Raw genomic sequence first — 24,127 nt, 5'->3', positions numbered from 1 at the left:
CAAAGATCCCAGAAACTGTAAGGAACCGCTGCAGCCTGGACAACACCGAGGCAAAGTGCTTCTGCTCAGCTGCAGGTGAGAGCCCTTTTATATTGGGAGGGAGGAAGATGCGCTAATAAAGACAGAGGTGGAAACTCCCAAGACTGTAGTAGGATGGAGACCTAGAGCCCACATTAATGGATACAAATAAAACAAGCAGTGTATCCTGCACACTTGAGTGCCTGGGCTGAGATTTATACCCATTGCACTAAGTCTGACATTGCATGTTTGCAGATATGAGAATAGCAGCAAAAGAAACAGCCCCCAATCAGAAAGCTGGGAAAGCACAGGTGACATTCCTTTAAAACAAGGCTCTGTAAGTAAGTGCATTCCTGCTGGGGGTGGTGCTCTCTGGCGACAGGGAAGATGGTTTTCTTTTTTTCCATGGAATGTTTGCTGTTGTGGATTCAAAGTTGTGTACCTGAGGAGATGTTTCCAGATCAAAGACCTAAACTTAGGTGGGCTCAACACACCCAAATTGGCCTAAATCAACATGGGGGGCTGGGTGGGGAAAAGAAAGCAGCTTGTTCCTTTGTCCCATAGTCTCACTTTAGGGTCATGGACTGAGGAAGGGAACTTGGGTTTAGCTCAAGCATTCCTAGAAGGGACGATCGGGCATCTTCTGGCTGCAGTTGCTGTTATTCCCTGAGGTGTTGACGCTAAGCACAATTATTTCATTTAATTTACCTTATTCTACTAGTGAAGATTTAGGGATTAAACCTTTGCTGATTTCTTTACTCTCCTCATCATGAAAACTGATTTTCTGACATTCAGGAACAAAAAGGGAGAATTTGTGAGGAAGAGGCAGTCATTAGTTAGCAACAGGATAGAAAACGGTAAACTCTCTTTATCCAGGATCTTAAGCTCAACAGTAAAAAACCACCAGAATGTTTTTATGGTAACAACCCTAAATGTATTGACCACCAGATTGAATTATATCCAGTATCAATCTGGTGGCTATATTCAACAAATATTAAACACCTACTGTGTACCAGGCATCACTTTAGGTGTGAGGGATACACCAGTGAGCAAAGACTCTACTCTCACGAATCTGTGTTCTGCTGGGAGAGAGGGACAAACATACACCTGTCAATTTGTGACAAGTGTTATAAAGGAAAGAAGGCAGGGTGAGGGGATGAAGAGCTGTGGAGCAGGAGTGCTCTCCTTCCATTTCTCCGGGGGTCTGGAACTCATGTGCACCTCAGGGCTTTTGCAATTGAAGTTTTCTCTGTCTGGACACTCCTCTTTGCATCAACAAGTTACCTCTCAGGATCCTTCACAGCTCAGCCCCAAATCACTCCCTGCAGAAAGCCTCTGGTCCTCCAGAAGAGACCAAGGCCAGGTTCCTGCTCAATCACAGCACCTGAGCGTCTCTGCTGTACTGAGGACACTTACGACACCGTGTATGGGAGTATTCAATGCCTTTGTCCCTTCTAGACCGTAAGATCACAAAAACAGAAATTATGTCTTGTTCACTGCTAAATCCTTACAACCTTGTCATTTGCAGAGTTGGGACCCAGAAAATTATTGTTGGGTACGTGCATAACTTCCAGTATGCCAGAATTCTCAGAGAAGTCCCCTTCTCAAGGCTGTTTACAAAACACTGTGCTTAATGCTATAGGCCATCTACATAATTTTGGCCTTTTTTCTTTTTCTGTAGCAAGATTAATCTACACAATTAGGTTTCACTGGATTGTGAATATCAATAGTAATGATGTCACTATCCTTTACCCCACCTTAACGATCTTCGTGGCCCCTGGAAACCTGTGCTGACTGAACTACAGGTTACAATGAATAATCTTTTATTTGTAAAAGATCGAGTCATAAATAGGCAGAATCAACCCATGCTTTTATTTCCATTGCATATAAAAATTTCATATGAAGGTATTGATGTACAGTACTATCCCCATGGGCTGTAAGAGAGGCTAAGAAACCACTAAAAGAATCATCATTTGTAATGCTTACACACAATTTACCACTCTGAAAACATATCCAAAGAAATCAAATTAAAAACAACTGAAATCAGTAGGGATTTTTTTTTTTTTGTAATTATAGTGTCCCCGTTGTACTGTTTAAAACAAAAGTAATCAAATTCCTTTGGGCCAGGGCTGCTAAAATCTACAGTTTGTGTCAAAAAAAAAAAAAAAAAAGGAAAAGGAAAAGAAAATAAAAGAAATAAAATAAAAGGAGGCTCATTTTTCCTAGGAAAAGAATCTCTCCTTTCAGTAAGCCACACGTCCTAAGGGCTGGGCAGCAGTAGAAAGAGGTTCCCATATCAGCCACTGTGAACTTTTCATAGATTTTGGGAGCTGTGTAAGGTTAAATTAAAAAATTCTAAAGCAATGTACATTTTGCAGAAACATTCTAGAGAATGGTGAATCCATTATGCTGTGTGAATTGGCGTCATATAAAACTTTGTGTTTAAATATATGGACTTACATACATAAGGAAATTTGGTTCATCTCAGTTGAAGAAAAATTCCAGGGTTAAAAAACTGACCTTTTTCATATTATGTATTTTCTTAACATGACAGGAAAGCCAAGGAATAAATTACTAACACGCGTGACCTATGGCTCTAGTTTCAAATCAAGTTCATTTGCCCATGTGCTCTAGAAGCCAAAAAGACTTTTGATAATCGCTGGACAAGAATATATTTTCCCAGTAGTGTTTGAAAATAAAAAATCAAATGTAGCTGACTGAAGTCGCTCAGGATCTGATAGGGAAAACCAGCATCATACATGCCATGCTGCTTCATGGCAAGAAGTTCTTAAGGGTTTGTCTCTCAAAAGGGCCTCAGAATGCTCCAGATGTTGTCCGTGGTTCTGTGAAAATCCAGCTATTGCTGGAAATCCAACTGATTCAAAGCTCAGATGTAAAATGCCCAGCCCTAGCCACACCCTTACCTTACTTTCAAATGCAGCAAAACAGAAGAAAATATCGGTTAAAGTTAAGGCACAGCCCTGGAACCAAAGACCTGCAGCTATGTTTTTTTAATTTTATATACCTTTTGTATTTTATAGTTTTCTTGAATCTTCCATAAACAAGCTCTAAGGTGACAAGACTATTTTATAGAAGAAAAGAAAATGTACAAGGAGTATGTATACACACCATTCATTCTCTCACCAAGAGTTTCTAAATATATCAACACCATCCCATTGCGGGATGATGTTTTAATAAGAACTGATAATTTACAATTAACATTACAGTATGTACATTACAATAAATACATGGTTGTAAACAGACAAACAAGACTGTATTACAGGTAAGGTCATTTGGTGAGAAAAAAAATGCATGGCACAAAAAATAAATAATGCATTCAAAAAGTATCATAAAGCTTTCTGTAAAATCCACTTCATTCAAGTTTTTTTTTCCTTGTCTGCAATTTGTTCTATCTACATTATTTTCTTGCGAATTTTAAGTGTCATAAAAGAAAAGAAAATTAAAATAGCATTATTGTGTTTAGTAACTTGCAAGCTGAAATGTACTGGTTTTAAGCAAACTTGGACATTTTCTCCCCCATACAGTACCCAGATATTGCATTTTCTCACGGCATTTTAGGAAATGTAAAGCCACTTGTAAAAGGATATTCTTTTTAAAGCAGTGTATAATTCTGAAGCACACTTTGGCAAGAGAGAAGGGCGAGGAGAAGTAGATTATACAGTGCACTAGTCCCTGTCTTTTGGATATTATGTCTTTTCTACAATTTGATTGTCCATCAGTGGATATCTTCACAACATGTGACGATTAAAAACCAACAAATTGAAAAAAAGCCTCTCTTTTTTAGTGCAGTTATAAACCTTTTCAGGTCTGGATTTGTGACATATTGCTGTTTTAATTTTTTTTTTCATTATTAAGATTCTAGGCACTCTGTGGGGGAAATACCAAGCACTGGGGAAGGGAGGGAATGAGAATATTTTGGAAAAAGGAAGAAACCCTAGATTCTTTGCCTTTTCTTCTAGACCTCCATCAGGGACAAATAAAATTAAAACGGAAAAAGTTTCCAAACATTCTTGTGAAACCACTTGCCAAACATAAGACTTTATTTGAAAGATTACTGTCTGATTTTTACAGGGGAAGGAAAGTGGAAATCTGATAATTAATTGGTCGATTCCTATCCTGTGCTCTGTGTGAAAGATAAGAGCTACGTAATTTTTCTGTGCAAGTTTCTAAGCATCAGTGGATCTCAGCAGATTAAATCACTGAGAATCCTCAGCTTGGGTCATTTCCCTGGCTGCTGACTTAGTGATTAGTCCCCAGATGGCTCCTTTTGACATCCCCAATGTAAATGTTTTTCAGGGTTACAATTATATTTAGTGTTTTATTTATTTTCCATTTGGTCAGATACTCTTTTAGCCTCTGCCTGAGTTCTTGGATATCCCTGTGAAAAATGATCATTTGGGCTCCAAACTCCTCACAGAGAAGGTAAACACTTTATTAAGAGCTGAAATGGGAAGGAAGTTGAAACTAAATAAATGCCCCAAGATGCCAATTGAAGGTAAATACTGGGAATCGGTCTCTAAGACTGTAATACATTTCTTGATGCTAAATTCAGCCAAGAGTGACCTCTAATGTTTGACTTGGGCAGAATCTTCTTATCCAACCCAATATTTTAAAATGGCATTATGCTGCCAAATCCCTGGCGCCAAGGGCACCATCAGCTTCTTTCTGTCAGTGTATTTAAAGACGTTCTCCTCCACAAGACACACTTATGGATCACTGATAACTGATTAAGTAAGTGCTACGTGTTACGTGGCTGTCCTTTAAGGAAGAGTCATTGCTACACTTAAAATCACTTCTTGGGAATATTCCCCACACAGTTCTTAATCCCATGATGAAATCATAGAAACAAAGGCGCATTCATTGTACTGGTGTTCATTAATATATTCTGCTAATATTGTTAAAAAATTACCTAGCTAGCTGTTAACTTTCCTTTGTAAATCAGAAGTAAAAGCTAGTCATTATATATGACCTCATGGCAGAAAAGAATGCTAACTCTAACATGACTACCTGTTCTTTGCATCCATCAGAACGGTGGTGATAAATTTGATAAGACCCCACGCAGTAAATGTGGGCAGAGGTTCAAACACACACTAAATATAATGAAGCAGCACAAGGGGAAAAAGTTCTTCTTACTATAACTGACTGTGAAAACAATAAAAATGAGCATGAAATGCGTGGGTTATTACAAAGACATGCACTTGTGAAATGAGGGTCTATTGCCACAGCAAAAAGTTATCAGGAAAATATACGTAGGAAAATATCTAAAAATGACTGACCATTTTAGCTACTGGGTATTTATATATCTCTCACTGGCTTCAGACAACACCAACTGATGACTGATTGTCCATGAGGCTGGAGACATATTAGACAGAATGCACATCAAAGTATCATGGAACAAGCATTCACTGTGCACACGGTGAAGAGAAATGTCAGCGGGGAGCAACTCTGCGTGTCTGAAAAGAGTGAAACAGAAAGCCAGTAAACGAAGACCTACAAAAAGGGTTTCCTGCAACAGAAAATCAATTTTTGTTTTTTAAAATATGGAAGTCATTGGTATATAAAACAATGGGTCACTACAAATCAGTTAATTGCTATGAAGTCTAAAGTGCAAGAAAAATTCGTAAATTATCCAGTGTAGCACAGATTTGTACTGAAAACTTGCAAGTTACTCCTTAGAAAAAAATAACCAGTGGCAGATGAAGTTCTGAACGTAGTTTTTTAAATATAATACCTCAATACATTTAATAATAAAAGTAAGCTCTACAAAAAATCTGTTTTACATATCATACAAAATGTAGAGGTCAGTGCAGCTCACTGAACCACACTATTCAGTCAGGTATCAGGAAGACTTGAAATTAGAAAATTATGCAATTTCTGTGGCTCTTCTTCTTCCTGGTAACAGCTTCACACTGTGTCCTGTTCCTGACCCATTTGTTGCTTCACCCATTAGGTCACTCCGTCCATGTAATGCCTTCTTTCTGCTGAAAATATTGCCGACAAATAAAAAGAAAAGAACCCCCACACCATCTCAACTCTGGGGCTGCCTGATGAGCCACACTCCCTAGAAAACACTCTGGAGTTGATTTTCTCTGCTTCTCCAGCTCAAGTGAGCTGCCATCTTGTGACACTGCTGTTCGCGAAAATATCCTCCTCGTTCTGATGACATGGAGGTGAAGAAACTGGTGACGATATTCCTGAGTGCCAGACTGAGTCGTCAAGGTCAATTTTGTTCCACAAACGTCCTGGCAGATGACAGTGAGGTGTGACCGTGGTTGTGGCATGTGACATGCACTTTGGAAACAACGTTTCTACTTAAAAAAACAAAAAACACAAACAAAAGGCGTGGAAGTCTCTGCCCTGTTACGTGTCAGGAGAGTGATCTCCGATGACACAGGCCTCGGGCTGGCTCTCCTCCTCCTCCCCATCCCCCACGGCTTCCTCTTCCACCTGCTCGTCCAGGGGGATCTCGGTGGACTCCGAGTCTTGCGTGCAGAGCGTCTTGGAGTCACTGCAGCTAGTGTCTTCTTCCACTTGACTCCCACTGTCCTTCTCGGTGTCCGACTCGCCGTCTTCCTCTAAAGTCAGTTCAAACTGGAACTTCTCGGTTTGACCCTGCCGGCCCTCCTCCTGGTCATCCGGCGCCGGGGAGGGGCTCTGAGGAATTGTGCTCTGGTACCACTCACGATTGTCCTCCAAAGTGTCCAAAATGTCCTGCGCGTCAGGATGGACCAGGTCTGCCCACGTCTCCCAGAGAGGATGAACAATGTAGTCTATGAAGCCCACCTGATTAAAAAAAAAAAAAATCCCATTTGAGTACAGGACTTGGGACTAAGGAACAATGGAAAAGGTTAGTAAGATCCCACAGAGGTAACTAATTTATATGTTGAATTGAATTTTTATATATGATATAAAGAATTTACATGAAAATATATAAAATATAATATGCTTTGCAAATGTAACGCTGAACCGAAGACTGCTAACCTTAGTTTGGTAAAACAGTCACTATTTTAGGTTAGCAGACTGTATAAAAAAGTGTTACTAGCTGGTGAAAACCAGCTTTCAGACATCTGAGTCCAAGAGTATGTTTGTGACGTAAAAAATCTCGTTGTTTACATGGCAGGGCTTGGCGTGAGGCCTGGACTTTAGAACAGCCCATTTATAGGTGAATTCTGACAACCGAAGTCATGCCCTGTACTCTTTGTGGATTCATAGAAATTTATTCACTTACGAACTGAGATAGCTGAAATGATTTTACACATATGAATATACTATATGAGTAGTCATGATGAATGAATATACTGTCCTATGAATGTATATATGACTATATGAATATAAATTCTAAGAATCAAAGAATTTTTTGGCTTGCAAACACTAAGGTGGAAATTGAGCTTGTCAGAAAGTAATTAAGAAAACCCAGTAAAATACTGTGTGACATGCATACGAAGTAACCAAACGTTCCATGTAGTTGTGTTCTCTCTGAAAGCTGTATCCTTAAGGCATCACCTGTGATTTTTCCACAGATGCGTTGTGCTTGTCACACATGGGGCTTATCTCCATGCCCCGCTCCCTCTCTCGGTCCCCCTGGCGGAAGAACTCCTCCATGATGCGGTCCGTCCACTGGCGGTACAGCTGGAGAGGCTTGGTGGGATTGCTCAGGTCGGCACAATGCACCATGTTCTGAAGGACCTAAAACAGACCAATGCATTCTCTATGTAGCACCTGCTCCTTTTTTACTAGAAATTCACATCAGGTGACTGTGACACTTAAAAATACATGTAGGGTAAGAGTCATTCCAGACAGCTCGACCATGATGTGTCTGTGTGCGGTTCACACCTGTATAAATAGTCCCAAATTATGCCACTTCTACTTCATCTAAGTATCATAAGAGAAACTGTTTATGTGCACGGCTGATTAAATTCAGAGCTGCTTAAGCGGTTGGTTTTGTGGGATGTTACTTTTTTTTTTTTTTTAAACGCATTTCCATTTGAAAAGGCCAACAGGATTTTATCTGGTTAATTCTTAAGATTAAGAATTTGGATAAAAATCCTGCTTATAGCTACTAAAATTATCAGCTGGGAAAAAGGAGACATCTAAGCTAGACACACAGACACGTGTGTACACACACGAACATGCAGACACAGAGCAAATTCAAATGCTTTACCTGAATCCTATCAGAGTAATTATCAAGAAGAAGAACTCCAGAACTTGTCACTTTCTTAGTTTCAACCATAGTTTTCAAATCAGCCAGTAGATTCATGTGCTTTGACATGTCTGTTGCAAGTACCTTAAAAGACAAAGAGTATTTTTTTTTAATTTTTATTGGAGTACAGTTGATTTCCAATGTTGTGTCAGTTTCAGGTGTACAGCAAAGTGATTCAGTTATACGTATACATATATCCACTATTTTTTTTAGATTCTTTCCCCATACAGGCTATTACAGGGTATTGAGAGTAGAGTTCCCTGTGCTATATTACACAGTAGAGATTAATTTCTTTCTTTCTTTTTTCTTTCTTTCTGTCTGTCTGTCTGTCTGTCTCTTTCTTTCTGCTGTACCACACAGCATGCAGAATCTTAGTTCCCGAACCAGGGATCGAACCTGTGCCCCCTGTAGTGGAAGGGTGGAGTCTTAACCACTGGACCATCAGGGAAGTGCCGACAAAGAGTATTTTAATAATTAAAAAAAAAAAACGTCCAGAGGAAAAAAGTCAGAATTTGCACATGAAAATATCATGGAGAACGTGAGAAGAAATGGAAAACCACTCTGTCATCTAACAGCCATGTGTGGGAATCCTTTACTACTTCTTGGGGCAGAATCTTTTCCCCTTTGCTGTCATGTTCCCTGGAAGCCCAGATAAATGTGTGCAATACACAGAAACATTAGGCACTGGCAGCCACTTTCATGGTGATAAAGAGGGATATTTCCATGGATAAGACATCATCACGCATTTTGAAGTTTTTCTATTCCTTGGGCTAAAAAGTGATTATTGGACTATGATGGAGTGATTCAAGGTTGAACACAGAATACTTCAGAAACAGTATTCTGGCTAATTTTCTGCTTATCCAAGCGAGATAAAGCCTGCCTTTCTTTGTATGTTCAAAGAATAAAAGATTAAGTTTTTGATAACCAGTGATTTTCCTGTGTCTCGTAATCACTGTGAAAGCACAGAGGATAAGTTAACGTCATGTATGTTTCTACATGGCATTTCTGCTGACAGAGATTTTTTTTCCATTTTTTGAATGGAAAAAAATCCATTTTTTTGGCCAGCACCCTGTGCTTTTGTTAGTCATCTCCGTCTGCCACCAGACCGGAGCAGTTCAGAAAATAAATCTAGAATGAGGGTAAGCTGTCATTATTCTTAGCTCCAGACTGTTAGCCATAGAGCATCACTGCCAGCAGCAAGACAGCCTCTGGGACAGAAAGGGCAGCATTATCTTGAAATATACATGATACCTTTACCTGACAGTCATCTCATTCTTTTTTTTTAAACACCATGTATCACAGTTCTCTTTTTTGCTCTTATCAGTAACTTACAATGTCAATGACCATCTTCCTTAATGATTGTCTTTGCTTTTTGGTCAAATTCTGGAAAATGTCACAGTTTTCCTCCTGAAGCAACTTGAAGCCCACGGCCAAATGATGGTTCTCCAGGACAGAAGAATCATTGTACATCAAGGCAAGTTCAGAGTCTTGAAAGAAAGACAAGAGATAGAGTGTTAGCAAAGCCATTTATGCTAAATTTACCTTATTCTTCACATTCTGAGATATTTTGGGTTTAGGAAGCAATTTCCCCTCTCTGCTCACATTTCCATTACATGACAACACCTAGAAGAAAGTCTACTAGTTAATGTAACCACAGAAAGATCCCTGGAATCTTGGGAGTGTATTCTGATGCTCTTGGCACACAGCAAGTGGCTTCGGCTTCCTCTGTTCTAAAGGGAAAGAAGAGTTAGGCCAGATAGTCTTGAACCTCCTCTCCAGATCTGCCAGAGGCAGCTCCATAACCTCAGCAGGAGATATTACCCCTAACATTCGCAACATGTCCAGAGCGTAAGATTTTGTATTCCTGACAACTGCGGAACAGCTACCCAACATTTTATATAAAGATCACGTGACTTAGGATTACTTGTACTCTGAGAAGGTACAAGAATAGCTTGGCACACATGAACAATATCAGACTGTTCATATGCATCCTTATTTTGTTCATAGGATAGCTCTGAAAGTCAAAGCTTTATTCATCTTTCCATTTTGTTTTCCAAGTATCCTGACAGTCACTATACACGTGTACACTGCCGGTCCCAGCTGCATGCTCAGGGCTTCACACAGAGACAGGTGTTTAGCTGCCCACGTATCTCCATGGTGAAGATTCTGTTGCTCCCCAACAACTGTCCTAGACCTGTGTATTTTAGGCAGTGAGAAATCCTGCCTCTTTCCTAGTTCTTGTAAATAGCAGACTCAGATCTATAAGGTAGTTATTAAAAAAAACTGACTGGTGCTTCATTCTCTCTACTTAAGTCACTGTAAAGACTAAAAGCATACATATTTGATCTTTTTTCTGACTCGTGTGGAAAATATATATTCTTTTCTAAGAAAGAAACATCCAATACTAATTAATGACTATTTTAAAGAAGCTAGGGAGGAGAAGAGAGGTTCAAGAGTATTTTGACTGAAACCCTATGATTTTAGGTTTATACAGAAAAATGACATTCTACTTACAAGGTACAAATATAGCTGTGGCAAGCTTATTTTAAAATGAAATTAGTGAAATAAAGTGTGTGTACTGTTGCTAGGTCCAGCTCCACCTTCATACAATGAAATGCCTCTGCTCTTGAACTCAAAAGTCATGCTTTGAACACAAAACTAATGTGTTCAAATGTGTGAGGAAATCTCTTCCCCCCCAAACCCAGGCATCTTTGCTATAAATATAAAATATCTGTTTTCTAAGTAAAATGTAATGATATATATATTCTGATGCTGCTTTATTGTTTCAGAAAATAATGCTATGATGTGAAATGCCCTTTTTGAGACAAATATCCCCTAACGTGTTCTATTCAATACTTTATGACGCTATTTACATTTTATGGATTTATTTACATAGTATTGTCCTTGAAAAAGTCTTATGTAGCTCCTCGCCTGGAATTTCAACGTTTGCATCCTATTCAGAATCCCCCATTCTCCTAAATCATTTATAAAAGCTTAACCAACTCGGCCAGGTAGAAATGATCACTCTGCTTTCAAAACTTCCAGCATGTTTACAAGGAGTGTACGTGTCATTAATATCAAATCATTTAGTGCCTAAAACTTATACAAGTGGAATGATTAATGAAAACTCTCACCACAACTAAGAAGCACAGGTGTATCTGGCCTGGGAACCAGCCAGGTGAGCCCCAGTGCCGCTCCACCACGGCAGGTTATGCAGCCTCCCTTAAAATGGGACAGGTGACCTCCCATCTGCGGGAGGTCTAATCTGATAATCAGATCTCTTTATTACAAGAAACACAGATTCAGCGTTTGGCTTTGGACAAGCTGGCAGCGCCAGCTCGAGGCTAAGAGCTGAGAGTGTGCTAGTCTCAGCCACGGATGCTCAATCAATCCACAAAAAAAGTGAAAACACAAAGTTAATGTCTATAAGAAAGGGTTTACTGTAAGCTAAAAATAATCACACAATTCTGATAGACTATTTCATAAAGCTATTATAAGTCTGCAAGTTGTTAGAGGGACTCCTTTAGAGCATGCTGTGAAGCTAAAACCCACTTGTGTTACTGGCTGCTAAGCCTCTTCTGAGTCTTGAAATAAAATGCTTGCTGGCTTGACCCCTAGTTAAAAGCGAACTCAGGCAGTAATTCTCATAATACCCTGGGGCCCTGATCAACCCTGGGATAACTTTTATCTACCAGGTGATGATGCTCATTCATTCTCTCAGGCGTAACACAGCCTCATCACACCCCACCCTGAAGAAAACATCAGCAATCCAAAGCTGCCCTGGGAACTGCTGACTGCCCTGTGTGGCTGAGGCCCCACGGAAAGGAGGTCTGCACAACATCAGTGAATAACCAGATACTTCCAGAAGCATGGTCAGTTATCCTTCCACCTCAGGCAGGTCATCAGCAAAATGACTTTAAACAGACACCCTTGGCCACTGTCCTGTATGTATAATTCCCCCCTACACGTCTCCATTATCTATTCCCAGTGGCTCTCAGACTTTAAAGGGCATCAGATGCATCTGTGGACTGGGGCCTTGCTAGCCTAAACTGCAGGATCCGTGGGTACCCTGATGCCAGCCTAAGCTCATTTGCCCTTAGAGGGTCCACAAGAAAGAATAATAGAGTTGGTCCTCATTTTTCTTTTATTTATTTATTTATTTATTTATTTATTTATTTATTTATTATTTTTTGGGGGGTACACCAAGTTCAATCATCTGTTTCTATACACATATCCCCGCATTCCCTCCCTTCCTCGACTCCCCCCGCCTCGAGTCCCCCCCACCCTCCCCGCTCCAGTCCTCTAAGGCATCTTCCATCCTCGAGTTGGACTTCCTTTGTTATACAGGTCCTCATTTGTCTTGAAAAATTTATCAGAGTACTTGGAAGGCAGTGACTTTATTATCAGTTGTTTTAATTTGTTCTCTATTCTTAATTCTGATGTTATAATATGGGAACTTACAATATTACATATACTAGAATGCAAAGAAAACACGTAAGTCTGATTTTGGTGCTATTAATTTAAAGAAAAAGTGCATACCTTTCTTAATGGCAAAAATTAAAACAAAATTTATATGTATTTGTTAAAAATTTATAAAATTAATAACATATCAAGACATATATAAGAATGAAAACAATGAATCAGGCCAGAATAATAAAAAATCGCCAGTGTACCTTTGACTATATGACCTTCCTGTTCTTTACAGAAAGGACACAGTCAACCCTAACCAATGACATAGTGTAACTCACGCAGCTGCTTCTAACGTGTATTAACATTTATAAGTCAATATGCTGTAATGTTTTGGTGACTCCTGAAAGCACCCCATTACAGGTTCTCATAAGGTGGTTGAAACATGAAATGTTATCCTATCTAATCCTAGATAAATAATTTCATAAATCAGACTTCCAAAATGTACTGACTATCCCCATGATTTTGGAAATCCATGACTTTCCCAATCCTCTGATACATGAGTGAGTCACTAAAGTGCATTTTGTTACAGGGTAGTCAGAGGGTATTAAAAAATATACAAATAGATAAATAATGCAAAAGACCTGAGTTAAATCTCTGACAGCAAGGCTATACTTAAATTCTTTAAGTCTGGCTGCAGCAGAGTGCTGGGAATGAATGGTGAAGGCACAGGCGCTGCGAGAGCTAGACTGCTGTGGGGCGCAAGGAGGCTCACGGCAAAAAGCAAAGGCAGATTCTTAACAGATCTGAAGAAAGTTAACAACTCTGAACTTTATTTTTTCACACATAAAAGTGACTTCATAACATTAATCTGCCATGGTGGGAGGGGATTATATAATGGTACATTAACATTATTTACCAATTAACTTCTAGTACAGAAAGAAGAGAATTTCTGTAAAGCTTCACCTCTTTGCAAAAGCCTAGCTCAAGCACCACTAACACTCCCTGCCGAGGTTTTCTGTGCAGCTGTGTGTCAGAGGTATCCCACACTGAACAGTCTCTACTAGTCCTTGTGTTTCCAAATGTAGTGATGACTGATTTTATGACATGTCACCAGTGAGAAAAAATGGTTAAAAAATATTATATAAAAAGAGATTTAAAAAGGAAAGAACAGGGACCTCCCTGGCAGTCCAGTGGTTAACATTCTGCACTTCTACTGCAGGGGGCTTGGGTTCAATCCCTGGTCAGGGAACTAAGATTCCAACATGCTGTGTCAAGAAATTTAAAAAAAAAAAAAAAAAAAAAAAATTTTAAAAGAAATTAAATAAAATAAAGGAGAAATTTCTATTAAAAAATAAAATAAAAAGGAAAGAACATGTCTGGGCATGCTGGTGGAGGGGGAAAGAGGAGTTACAGCCTCTGGAGAGGATTAAATGAAAACCTACAGAAAATGAGGAATTTTAACATTTATTCTGATATCTTATTTAAAAGTTTAGGGACCACATAACTATCTAAATCTTTCTGCAAACTTTCACTTTTGACTAGCCTTGTCTACTAACATGGTAATATATTATTTCTTTTTTTTTAAGAACTTTTATTGAGATATAATTGACACAATAAACTGCATATATTTAAAGTGTACAGTTTGATATATTCTTTCCTATTAGTAATGTATATATGGCAATCCAAAGCTCCCATTTCATCCCACCCTAACCCTCCCCAACCCCCCTGTTTTCCCCTCTTGGTGTCCATATGTCTGTTCTCTACATCTGTGTCTCCATTTCTGCCTTGCAAACCGATTGCTCTGTACCATTTTTCTATATTCCGCATATATGTGTTAATATACGATATTTGTTTTTCTCTTTCTGACTTACTTTGTATGACAGTCTCTAGGTCCATCCAACATGATAATATATTATTTCTTGAGAAGTACTGGGATGCATGTTTTTCAAACATCATATGCCTCATGGGATATAACCATTCCTAGAGCTACACTGCATTAACATATGCTATCACTGAAATGCATATTCACACATCTCAAGAGAATACTACGGCTCTGGAAATACCTCAAGTTTATCAAGACCCTCAAGTCATTCTAAAATGTACAAAGGAAAATTTTTCTGCAAAAATAAATAAGCTTCACTTACTTGTATTGATCAGAAACTGATTGGACACACCAGGATGATCTACATCATGTATTGCACTGGCAAAAATTGCTGCAAGAATCTCTAAATCTGTAAACACAGCCTGAAAAAATCCAGACAATATAGATAACATTACTAGTCTATAATAATATGAATTAAAGGTACATATGAATGGGAAATTCCTTCCTAGAATTTGATGGAAAACAAAATAAAGCTTCAAAATATATTATCATAATGTGTCAGGAAGGGAGTCTTTTGAAAGTGAGCTCCTCACGGTCTTTTTAAGTGTAATCTTGGAGGAAATATTTTATCTGATTTTATTATAACTCATGATCAAAACTTTTCCATTGGTCATATTTTTAAAGTATTAAAAAAGGAGCACCTGCAAATTTTTATAGAAAATAATAGCTTATTTTAAAAGTACTTAAGATGTTTAAGGATATTCTGAAAATGTGCATAAAATTAATGATGAGCAATTTTATTTTCTCTTCTTCCATTCAAAACAGGGACTCTCAATCTCAGCAAAAATGACATTTGGGGCCAGATAATTCTTTGTTTTGGGAGGCCATCCTGTGCACTACAGGATTTTTTAGCAGGATCCCTGGCCTCTACCATGAGATGCCAGTAGCATGTACTCCAGAGTTGTGACAGCCAAAAACGTCTCTAAATATTGCCAAATGTCCCTGGGGGGAAGGGAGGAGTAGGAATGAAAGGGGAAAACCACCCCCAGTTGAGAATCTCTCACTCAAATGATGAGGTATTAACACAGTTTTATAATGAAGCAATCTGAACTATAAAATATATTAGCAAAAGAGGATCACTCTCCCAAACAATTAAAGAAATCAAATTGCTTTAATTAACATTTAATGGAACAACTTCATAGGATCTGGTAGCATTAAAGATGTGTTTCCTTCTAATAAGTTCTATGAAAAATATCAATGCATTCTTCTATTTTATGAAAGAAGCATCTTTGAACTAGAAATGAAAAAGTCAGACTAAATTCCCTCAAAACCCCCAAACCAACCAAAACTGTGTAAGCCAGATGTGCTTTTTGGAATGTCCACTAGATCATTTCAAAGAGGCAGTACCATAAAGAGAAGAATCCCTAAATCTTTGGTCAATTATCACTGACAAAATTCATCAAAGACTATTTATCACAATGACATTTCCCCCCCCCCAACTCAGTAATACTTCCAGTGAAGCCAATTATTGTTTGCCCTGTGCACCCTTCAGGATAAAAGTTGAAGAAACCATTATGAGTGGCAAGTTAGTGTTCTTGAAGGTTTAGAAACCAGGTTTACCTCCAAAGCAGGTGTCGATAACAGCACATGTGTTGACTGGACGACATCTGCAGCATGAATATTATTGTGGTAGGCCACATCAGCGTGGTAATGGTCTTCCAGGGTCATTAGGTATGTAATTAAAGTGTCTACTGGAATTTTAAATGTTTTTAATAAATCCCGTTCCTGCAGGAAAAGAAATTTTGTCCTTACATAAAAGATTTTCCATATAGTGTGTTAACAACAACAAAAATCCCCCCCAGGGTCCCCTGTGGATAACCCAGAAACGAGAACAGCCCTCTCTCAATGTCTAGTGAGGACAATGAAAACCCTTGAGACAATCCAGGAACTTCAGGGACAAGACTAGAGTCAAGTTGTCGTTCTGGGGCCCAACAATGTTTACCCCAGATATCTGGTATCAGGAATGAGCTGCCAACCAGCCAAGTGTTTGTGTCCTGGGATCCTGAAGGCAGCTTTAGTCCAGCCCCACTGACTCGGCCACTGGGTCAAGACAAGTGAGACACACATCCTGCCTAGGGCCGGAGCTGCCCTTCCAGGCCCAGGGCATCTACAGCCTCAGCTCCTCATATAAATCCTAACCCTGGGCTGGGGTGAAAACTCAACAAGCCTGAGAAACCAATATGAAGAAGAGAGCAGTCCACAAGATGGTGACTGAAGAAATGACATTGTAAGGTGAGTCAGCAAGAGGCTTATTCGATTTGTAAAGTTAGCACACCATCCTCTATGCAAGTCAGGGTCACGTGCCTGAGTTTAAACTATTATTTTCATGAATTGCTTCAGTTTGCCCACGTCACATCTTTTTCTTAAATGGAAAAAAAGAACACAATCGGTTTGTTTGTGTTTTACCCACACTCCAACCTTTGTATATCATTATTTGCCCCTTATGAAACGCATTGCATCTTTTTCTTAATTTGAAAAAAATAACACAATTGATTTATTTGTGTTTTACCCACACTCCAACCTTTGTAAATTATTATTTGCCCCTTGTTAAAGGGGCAAATTAAAAAAAAAGTATCAAAATAAGTAAGAAAGGGCTTCCTAGGTGGCGCAGTGGTTAAGAATCCTCCTGCTAATTCAGGGGCCATGGGTTCGATCCCTGCTCCAGGAAGGTCCCACATGCCGCGGAGCAACTAAGTCCATGCGCCACAACTATTGAGCCTGCGCTTTAGAGCCCGTGAGCCACAACTACTGAGCCCATGTGCTGCAACTGCTGAAGCCCACGCGCCTAGAGCCCGTATTCCGCAACAAGAGAAGCCACGGCAATGAGGAGCCTGTGCACCACAATGAAGAGTAGCCCCCACTCACTGCACGCAACTAAAGAAAGCCCGCGCACAGCAGGAAAAAAAAAAAGACCCAACACAGCCAATAAAATAAATAAAAATAAATAAATTTAAAAAAAAATAAGAGAGGGTGAGTAGTGAAGAAGATAAAATGCATGCACAATTCACAGAACTGCACATTATGTCACCAAATAAAAGAGAGGTGACAGAACTTAAAGCACATTACCTGGAAAATGGTGTGCATGATAACAGTCAAAGGCCGGTTCCCAGACAACTCTGCTATTCTGAAAACGTGAAGACCCCATTTGTTCACATCTTCTAGTTCCTGGGATTAAGGAAAGACAGAACAAATCTGAATGCAGAAGTAGAACGTGAAACAATGAATACAATTATTTAATGACTTTAATGAAAAGATTGTTAGATTTCAAGAAATTCATTTTAAATGTAATGAATGCACCATGTAAGCATAGGCAAACTTCAGGCAAATCCGTTTAAACACACTAGAAACTGAATGGTGTTGCGTGACCTTATGCCTCTGACAACACAACATATTTACATACTTGAAATATTGATCTCAAAGTATTTCTCTAACAGTTAAAACCTATTCTCAAAAACCTTAACTATTCTCCTAAAAGATTTTTTAATTGTTTAAGGTCAGACAATCAAACGTAGATGCAAAAATAAAGAACACCAAACCGCCTGTCTAAATCCACATATTAATAAAACTCAATTGGTTTAGAAAGAGCTTTATAAAGTGCTTTCCTATCTATCAAAAAAAACTCCCACAAACTAATAAACTTTCCCATTTATTTAAAAGAGAAGGAATGAAAGTTCACTGCATATTTCTGATCATGATACCTGAAATCATCTTACCTTGGCAAGGACATCTTCTTGTTCAGTTTTGACCCCAAACCTCGGGATGCTTGAATTAGTCAAGCTGGAGCTGTGCATCAACTTCTTGACCCCACTGATCTGAGACATTGGCCTCTTCTTTTTCTCCTTTTCCTTCTGAGTTGGAGAAGGAATTTCCACTTCATGTTGCTTATCTTAAAAATTAAAAAAAAATTCTACATTTACTATTAATTCTACCTGGGTTTTTTTTTTTAATCATAACATGCATTGATCATTATATATTCTAGGAAATATTTCCAAGTAAAACTCCTTTTAAAGAAGTTGAGTATTTATAATTTGATGTGGACTTAATTTGATACCCTCAAACACAAAATTAAGCAAGTAAATTCCACTGGAAAATAATTAACATCAAATGTATTCAGTGATTATGTCTTTTGAAAAACTTATGATAGCAGACTTGGAAAAGGCAAAAGACATTGGTTATTGCTACTGCTCAATTCCATTCCTATTTAAAATTCACTTAGGGGCGGGAAAACTGCTCTTGCCAAGTAAGAACTCCAGTTTCAATCCCTACTTTGAAATGGCAGAAATTTCATGCACACATATAAAAACAGCACTGTGTGAACCTAACAGCTTACTGACACAGGTTACTCTGTGGGAGCGTACACAGCATATCTGAAGGACTTAGACTGCTACTGCTGGTTTGCATTGTCTATATGATAGTAAGATGGGGGGATAATGTAACAAGGTTTTACGAGGAGCACAGAGAATCTCAAATATTATCTGATAAGTGAACATCAGATTCACAAAAGCTAATTGTTGTTTTCAGACATCAGATATCTCAGTACACTCATCCACTATTTCACAGCAGTGAGCTCCTTTAACTGGTCCTTGCAGAGTGTGTGTTCAATAAATGTCTGTTTAGTGAATGTGCTAATTAGCTATTACAACAGTTTTGTTTTGAAAGTAAATTCAGATCAAGGATATGTTCAAGTTACTGGCTTTCCCTTACTGCATCTTCTTTCTGTGGATGGGCGGTTGGGTGGTGGTGTCCCAGTACACCACACTCTTAGCTATCATCAGCTAGCTTTCCTTTAGCAATTGTGTTATATCCATCTGCCTCTCCACTCTACCAGGCATGGTGCCCATTAGACTATCAACTCATTGAGTTTAGAGACCACTTCTAATTGATCATTAAATACTAGTGTCCAGCAGTGGCTGGCAGTTAACAAGAATTTGTTGAATGCATGAATAGGTCTCTCTATAAGATACATTTTACCATTGAGTACTTTGGAAAAATGGGAAATATACAACTTTAATTCAGAGAATCCCTAAAGTCCTGACTAAAACTAAAAGGTAAAAAATGTACTTTGTCACCTTAGGTTCTAAAGCTTAGAGGCTCAAATGATTAATACGGTAAATGAAAAAAAATGGAACCCCTAACTCTTATTTGATTTCCAAAATGAGCTTGTACCCCAATCTACCTCCAAAAACAATGCAAAAGAAAATTTAAAAATTACATTTAAGTTGTTATTCTCACCTAAGAATGTGTTTGATATATACTCTGACACTTGATTTCCAGACCGACTCATTTCAGAGAGATGGGTGAGCTCTCGATTAAGCATCCTTTTAAACTGAAAAACAGAAAGATCAGATGAAATAACAGAAGAGGAAAGTTTACGTGAAATAACATAGCCTATATGAAGATACAGAAAATATGCTGAAGAATTTTTAACCTGTCCTGACTCTTTAGATCAGTGCCATCCAATAGAACTTTCTGTAATGATGAAAAAATTCTATAATCTCTGCTGTCCAGGACAGGAGCCACTAGCCACATGTGGCGATCAAGCCCTTGAAATGTGGCTAGTGCAAATGAGGAGCTGAATTCTGAATTTTACTTAATTTTAATCAATGTAAACTTCAATAGTCACATGTAGCTAGGGGCTACGATATCAGACAGCACAGATTCAGACACTCAAGGAGGACATTCATTAAGGGGGAGAAAAGGCATAAAAATTAACATGTATTATTAGTATTTAGAGAAGAGAAAAAAACTAATTTATAAACACACAAAAGGGTTGCTACACAGTAAAACATGATATATTTTTATCAATTAATTTCTCATTAGCAGAAATGAATACGTATACTGGTCTGAGGTTAAAACGTAGTCCTCTCCCCCCAAACAAAACTGAGTAGACTTATTTGAATACTCTCCCAGAACTTTGGAGAAAATACTCGAATAGATACTATATAATATTTCCTTTTTAAAGTTTTTTCTAAGTAGGGATTTATTGGTTCTCAGCATTCACAGAACTTACCAATCTATCTTCCTAAGTCACATAAAAACAACTGAAAATTGACCTGTCACATTTTACTCTAATATTTGGTAACATTTAAAATTTTGAATTTCACCATAAATCCTCATTTAAGTCTGGAAAAAGAGAGCAGTGAGTTCATCATTTAGTAATGTCTGAAATGCAATTCTAACTCAGTATTTAATTTATTAGAATTTTGTACAAAATCTTGATTCTGCATAATTCATACCAAGGTGTTCTAATTCAAGACAATTCGACAAATAGCTTCCAGAGTTAATCTTACTGACCACCTAAATTAGGTATAAGAATTCATCACTGTAAAGCACAGAGGGAGAGCAACAAAAAATTTCAATAGACTTTTGGATACAAGAAAGGCGTATCAGCATTCTCCTGCCTATGGTTGTTAGTTCACAGGTTGAGGGAGCTTATTCTCAAACTCAGAAACACAAAGTTCACTTTCTTTGTGTATTTTTTTTTATAACTTGCTCTGATTATAAAATGCATATGTGATCTAGAAAATCTAGAAAGCTATATAGAAAAAATTAGAACTCATGTATATCCCCACTGTCCCACTGCTAATAACCATATATAATTAGCTCTTTTTCCTTCTATGCCTTTTTTTTTCATTTGTATAAGTGTATTTGTTGAAGTATAGTTGACTTAAAAATATCATACGAGTTTCAGGTACACAACATAGTAGATTCAACATTTTATAGATTGTGCACCATACAAAGTTATTATAACTTTGTTGACTATATTCTCTGTGCTATGCATTGTATCTTGTGGTGTATATATGTATATACAGTGGAATATGAGCCATAAAAAAGAATGGAATCTTGCCATTTGTGACAACATGGATGCAACTGGAGGGTACTATGCTAAGTAAAATAAGTCAGACAGAGAAAGACAAATACTGTATGTTTTCACTTATATGTGGAGTCTAAAAAACAAAACAGATGATCAAATATAACAAAACAGAAACAGACTCACATATACAGAAAAATTAGTAGTTGCCAGAGTGGGGAGCAGGGTAAAGGATAGGCAAAATAGGAGAAGGGGATTAAGAGGTACAAACAACCAGTTATAAAATAAATGAGTCACAAGGATGTATATGTATTTTTAAAATTGGCATCATGCAGTCTACAAAACATGGGTTGCTGCTTATTTTCTCTAAGCATTATATATTACGACCCACTGGGGAAAAAGTAAAATTTGGAACCTTCCAAGAAAGTTCTTGAAGAAAATTCCAATAGTGTTCAAAACATTTTCTGTCCTTCCTTTTATAAAGTTATATTTTCTTAAGTAAATGATAGGCTATGAACTAGGAATGTATTAGATTATTTAACTTGCACTGGCACATAGTAGGTGCTCAGCACTGAGTTCTTTCTATCTCTCAGTTTCCTGGGCCTTTTACAGTGATCGCTGATTTTTATCATTGCAGGAAAAATGAATGGAAACTCTAACTATAGTTATGCCCACACAAAATACATATCTAAATATCTAGCTCCCCTACCAATTCCGAAAAGTAATTTAAGGTATTATTCATATAGAAAATGGTCACCATGCTTCAAAAATATAACAATAATACCATGCATAAGGCCCAAAGGTAAATAAATTCTTGTTTAATGAATGAAACTTACTCTTGGAAAGAATCTACTCTTTAGGCAAAATATATTCCAGAGACTCTGCTAAACATCTTAAACATATATGTAATGAAATATCTCTTTGACCTGAAATTGTCTGTGCTATGAGATAAAAGTTGCTATTAAGAACTGCCTGGGGACTTCGCTGGTGGTCCTCCAGTTATGACTCTGCCCTCCCAATGCAAGGGGCCTGGGTTCAATCCCTGGTCGGAGAACTAGATCCCACATGCCGCAACTAAAGATTCCACATGCCGCAACTAAAGATCCTACATGCTGCAACAAAGATCCTGTGTGCTGCAACTAAGACCCAGCACAGCCAAATAAATAAGTAAATATTAAAAACAAAAACACCTGCCTGGTCATGACAAAGTCCTTTCTTAGAAGTTGGGGGAATAGGTAAGGCTATCAGACACTCCTAGTCTCTCTACAGTGTTATATAGGAACCACTGTCCACCTGCCCTCCATGCATTTCTCTCAATGTAACTAAAAAACGATGCAACCTTGGTGGCAGGGGGAGTTGGCGCAACTGGAAAAGTCAGACGGGAACCCAGTTTTTCTACAGAGCTACCTCCTAACTTCTAAGCAACTTGGTGTGAAGAATGTGTTGCCATGTGCCCAAGCAGAAAAACTGCATGGTATCTGCAGCTATGCCACACAAATTACTGGATTTATCTGGAAGAATATAAAGAATGAGGTGTAATTTTCCTGGCAGTTTGATTATACAACTCATCAAAATAGCCAGTTGGTACAGATAACTAAGGCAAAAGCAAAAACAAAAACAAAAAGCCAGTGAAAGGATTCTATTGTACAGACTGATAAATGACAGACTACATTCTACTGATTATTTCTGCATCATATACATATATTCCCAGACTACCCTTCTGCCTTTGTTCCAAACCCAAAAGCATGGGTGGAGAAACTCTTCATATCACACTTATCTCCCTCCCACCTGCGAGGTGCTCCAAGGAAGTCAACATTTCCTTTCAACATAATTAGATGACACAATATTTTAAGCAATTCTCTTTCTCCCCAAGAGTATGAGAGATTTCCTAACGACAATTTCCAGAGAGTCAATTAAGTTATAACACAAGGGCATTTTCTAAAAGGAATTAATATTGCTTCCTTTTTTTTTTTTTTTTTGCTATTGATATAAAAAGTACAGTCCAGGGCAGCTAAATTAATAGCCACAAAAATTACTATCAGAGCTTTCTCAACTGGTAGTTGCTCTTACAATTTGGTTTTGGAGTGCACAGCTGGATGTGCTAAAGAACAATAAACTAAACCATTCAACAATCATTTTTAAATGCCATTGGAATTTCTTTCATTTTAAGACAACTACATACCACTTATTAAGATAACTATATAAAATTGCCATGGGGGGAAAATGATTAGAAAGGTAATAACATGTATTTTTGCTAGAACACTGTTATGGGTTCTCAATTTATAGATTTAGAAGAGACAAAATACAGAACTGCTTTTCAAAAGAACTGGCTGCAAAATGCAGAGCAATTTAATTGAGCATTTAGATTATCTTTCACAGTGACCTCTGAATATTTTTGACTGATGAGTTATTCTGATTGTTTCTGGTCTAAATAGCCTGAAATAATATGTAGAATTATTGTTGCAACAAAGGAAAAAAGAGGAAGATCTCTGAGTGAGCGCTTTCAAATCCTTTGTTCTCATTATGCATCAGGATGTCTGTATGCAGCAAATTTAAAGCATAAAGGAGAGTGAAAGTGCAGTTGAACGGAATACTATATATTGCTTTTTAAACTCCAGTTTTCCAATTTATGTTCTATATTTAAGACTGTCCATGAAGCAAAATTAAATAATAAAACAAAATTATTCTTAAATTTAATCCCTATACTTCCCTCTTATGCCAATGTGCAACTAGGTACATTATATATCTAATATGTAATTAAGAAGGTGGTAAAGGTGAAACATTA

General features: G+C 37.9%; 1 protein-coding gene across 7 annotated transcripts in view; it reads right to left on the bottom strand.

The window, feature by feature from the left end:
* Positions 1-1,873: 1,873 nt before the first annotated feature.
* Positions 1,874-24,127, bottom strand: part of PDE4D (phosphodiesterase 4D) — a 688,956-nt gene continuing 666,702 nt past the window's right edge. For all 7 annotated transcript variants that reach the window (XM_057743087.1, XM_057743118.1, XM_057743095.1 and 4 more), the window contains 9 exons: positions 19,764-19,857; positions 18,245-18,417; positions 17,598-17,696; positions 16,092-16,256; positions 14,794-14,893; positions 9,572-9,726; positions 8,201-8,323; positions 7,543-7,725; positions 1,874-6,822 (listed from right to left, as the gene is read on the bottom strand). In XM_057743087.1, the coding sequence (XP_057599070.1) occupies positions 6,400-6,822; positions 7,543-7,725; positions 8,201-8,323; positions 9,572-9,726; positions 14,794-14,893; positions 16,092-16,256; positions 17,598-17,696; positions 18,245-18,417; positions 19,764-19,857 (1,515 nt within the window). In that variant the 3' untranslated portion in view covers positions 1,874-6,399. The remainder of the gene's footprint in view (positions 6,823-7,542; positions 7,726-8,200; positions 8,324-9,571; positions 9,727-14,793; positions 14,894-16,091; positions 16,257-17,597; positions 17,697-18,244; positions 18,418-19,763; positions 19,858-24,127) is intronic.

This window comes from Hippopotamus amphibius, chromosome 1 (genome assembly GCF_030028045.1).
Source record: "Hippopotamus amphibius kiboko isolate mHipAmp2 chromosome 1, mHipAmp2.hap2, whole genome shotgun sequence".
Taxonomy (NCBI): Eukaryota; Metazoa; Chordata; class Mammalia; order Artiodactyla; family Hippopotamidae; genus Hippopotamus; species Hippopotamus amphibius.
The sequence above is the reverse complement of the archived record's forward strand: the minus strand, read 5'-3'. Positions and strand labels throughout refer to the sequence as shown.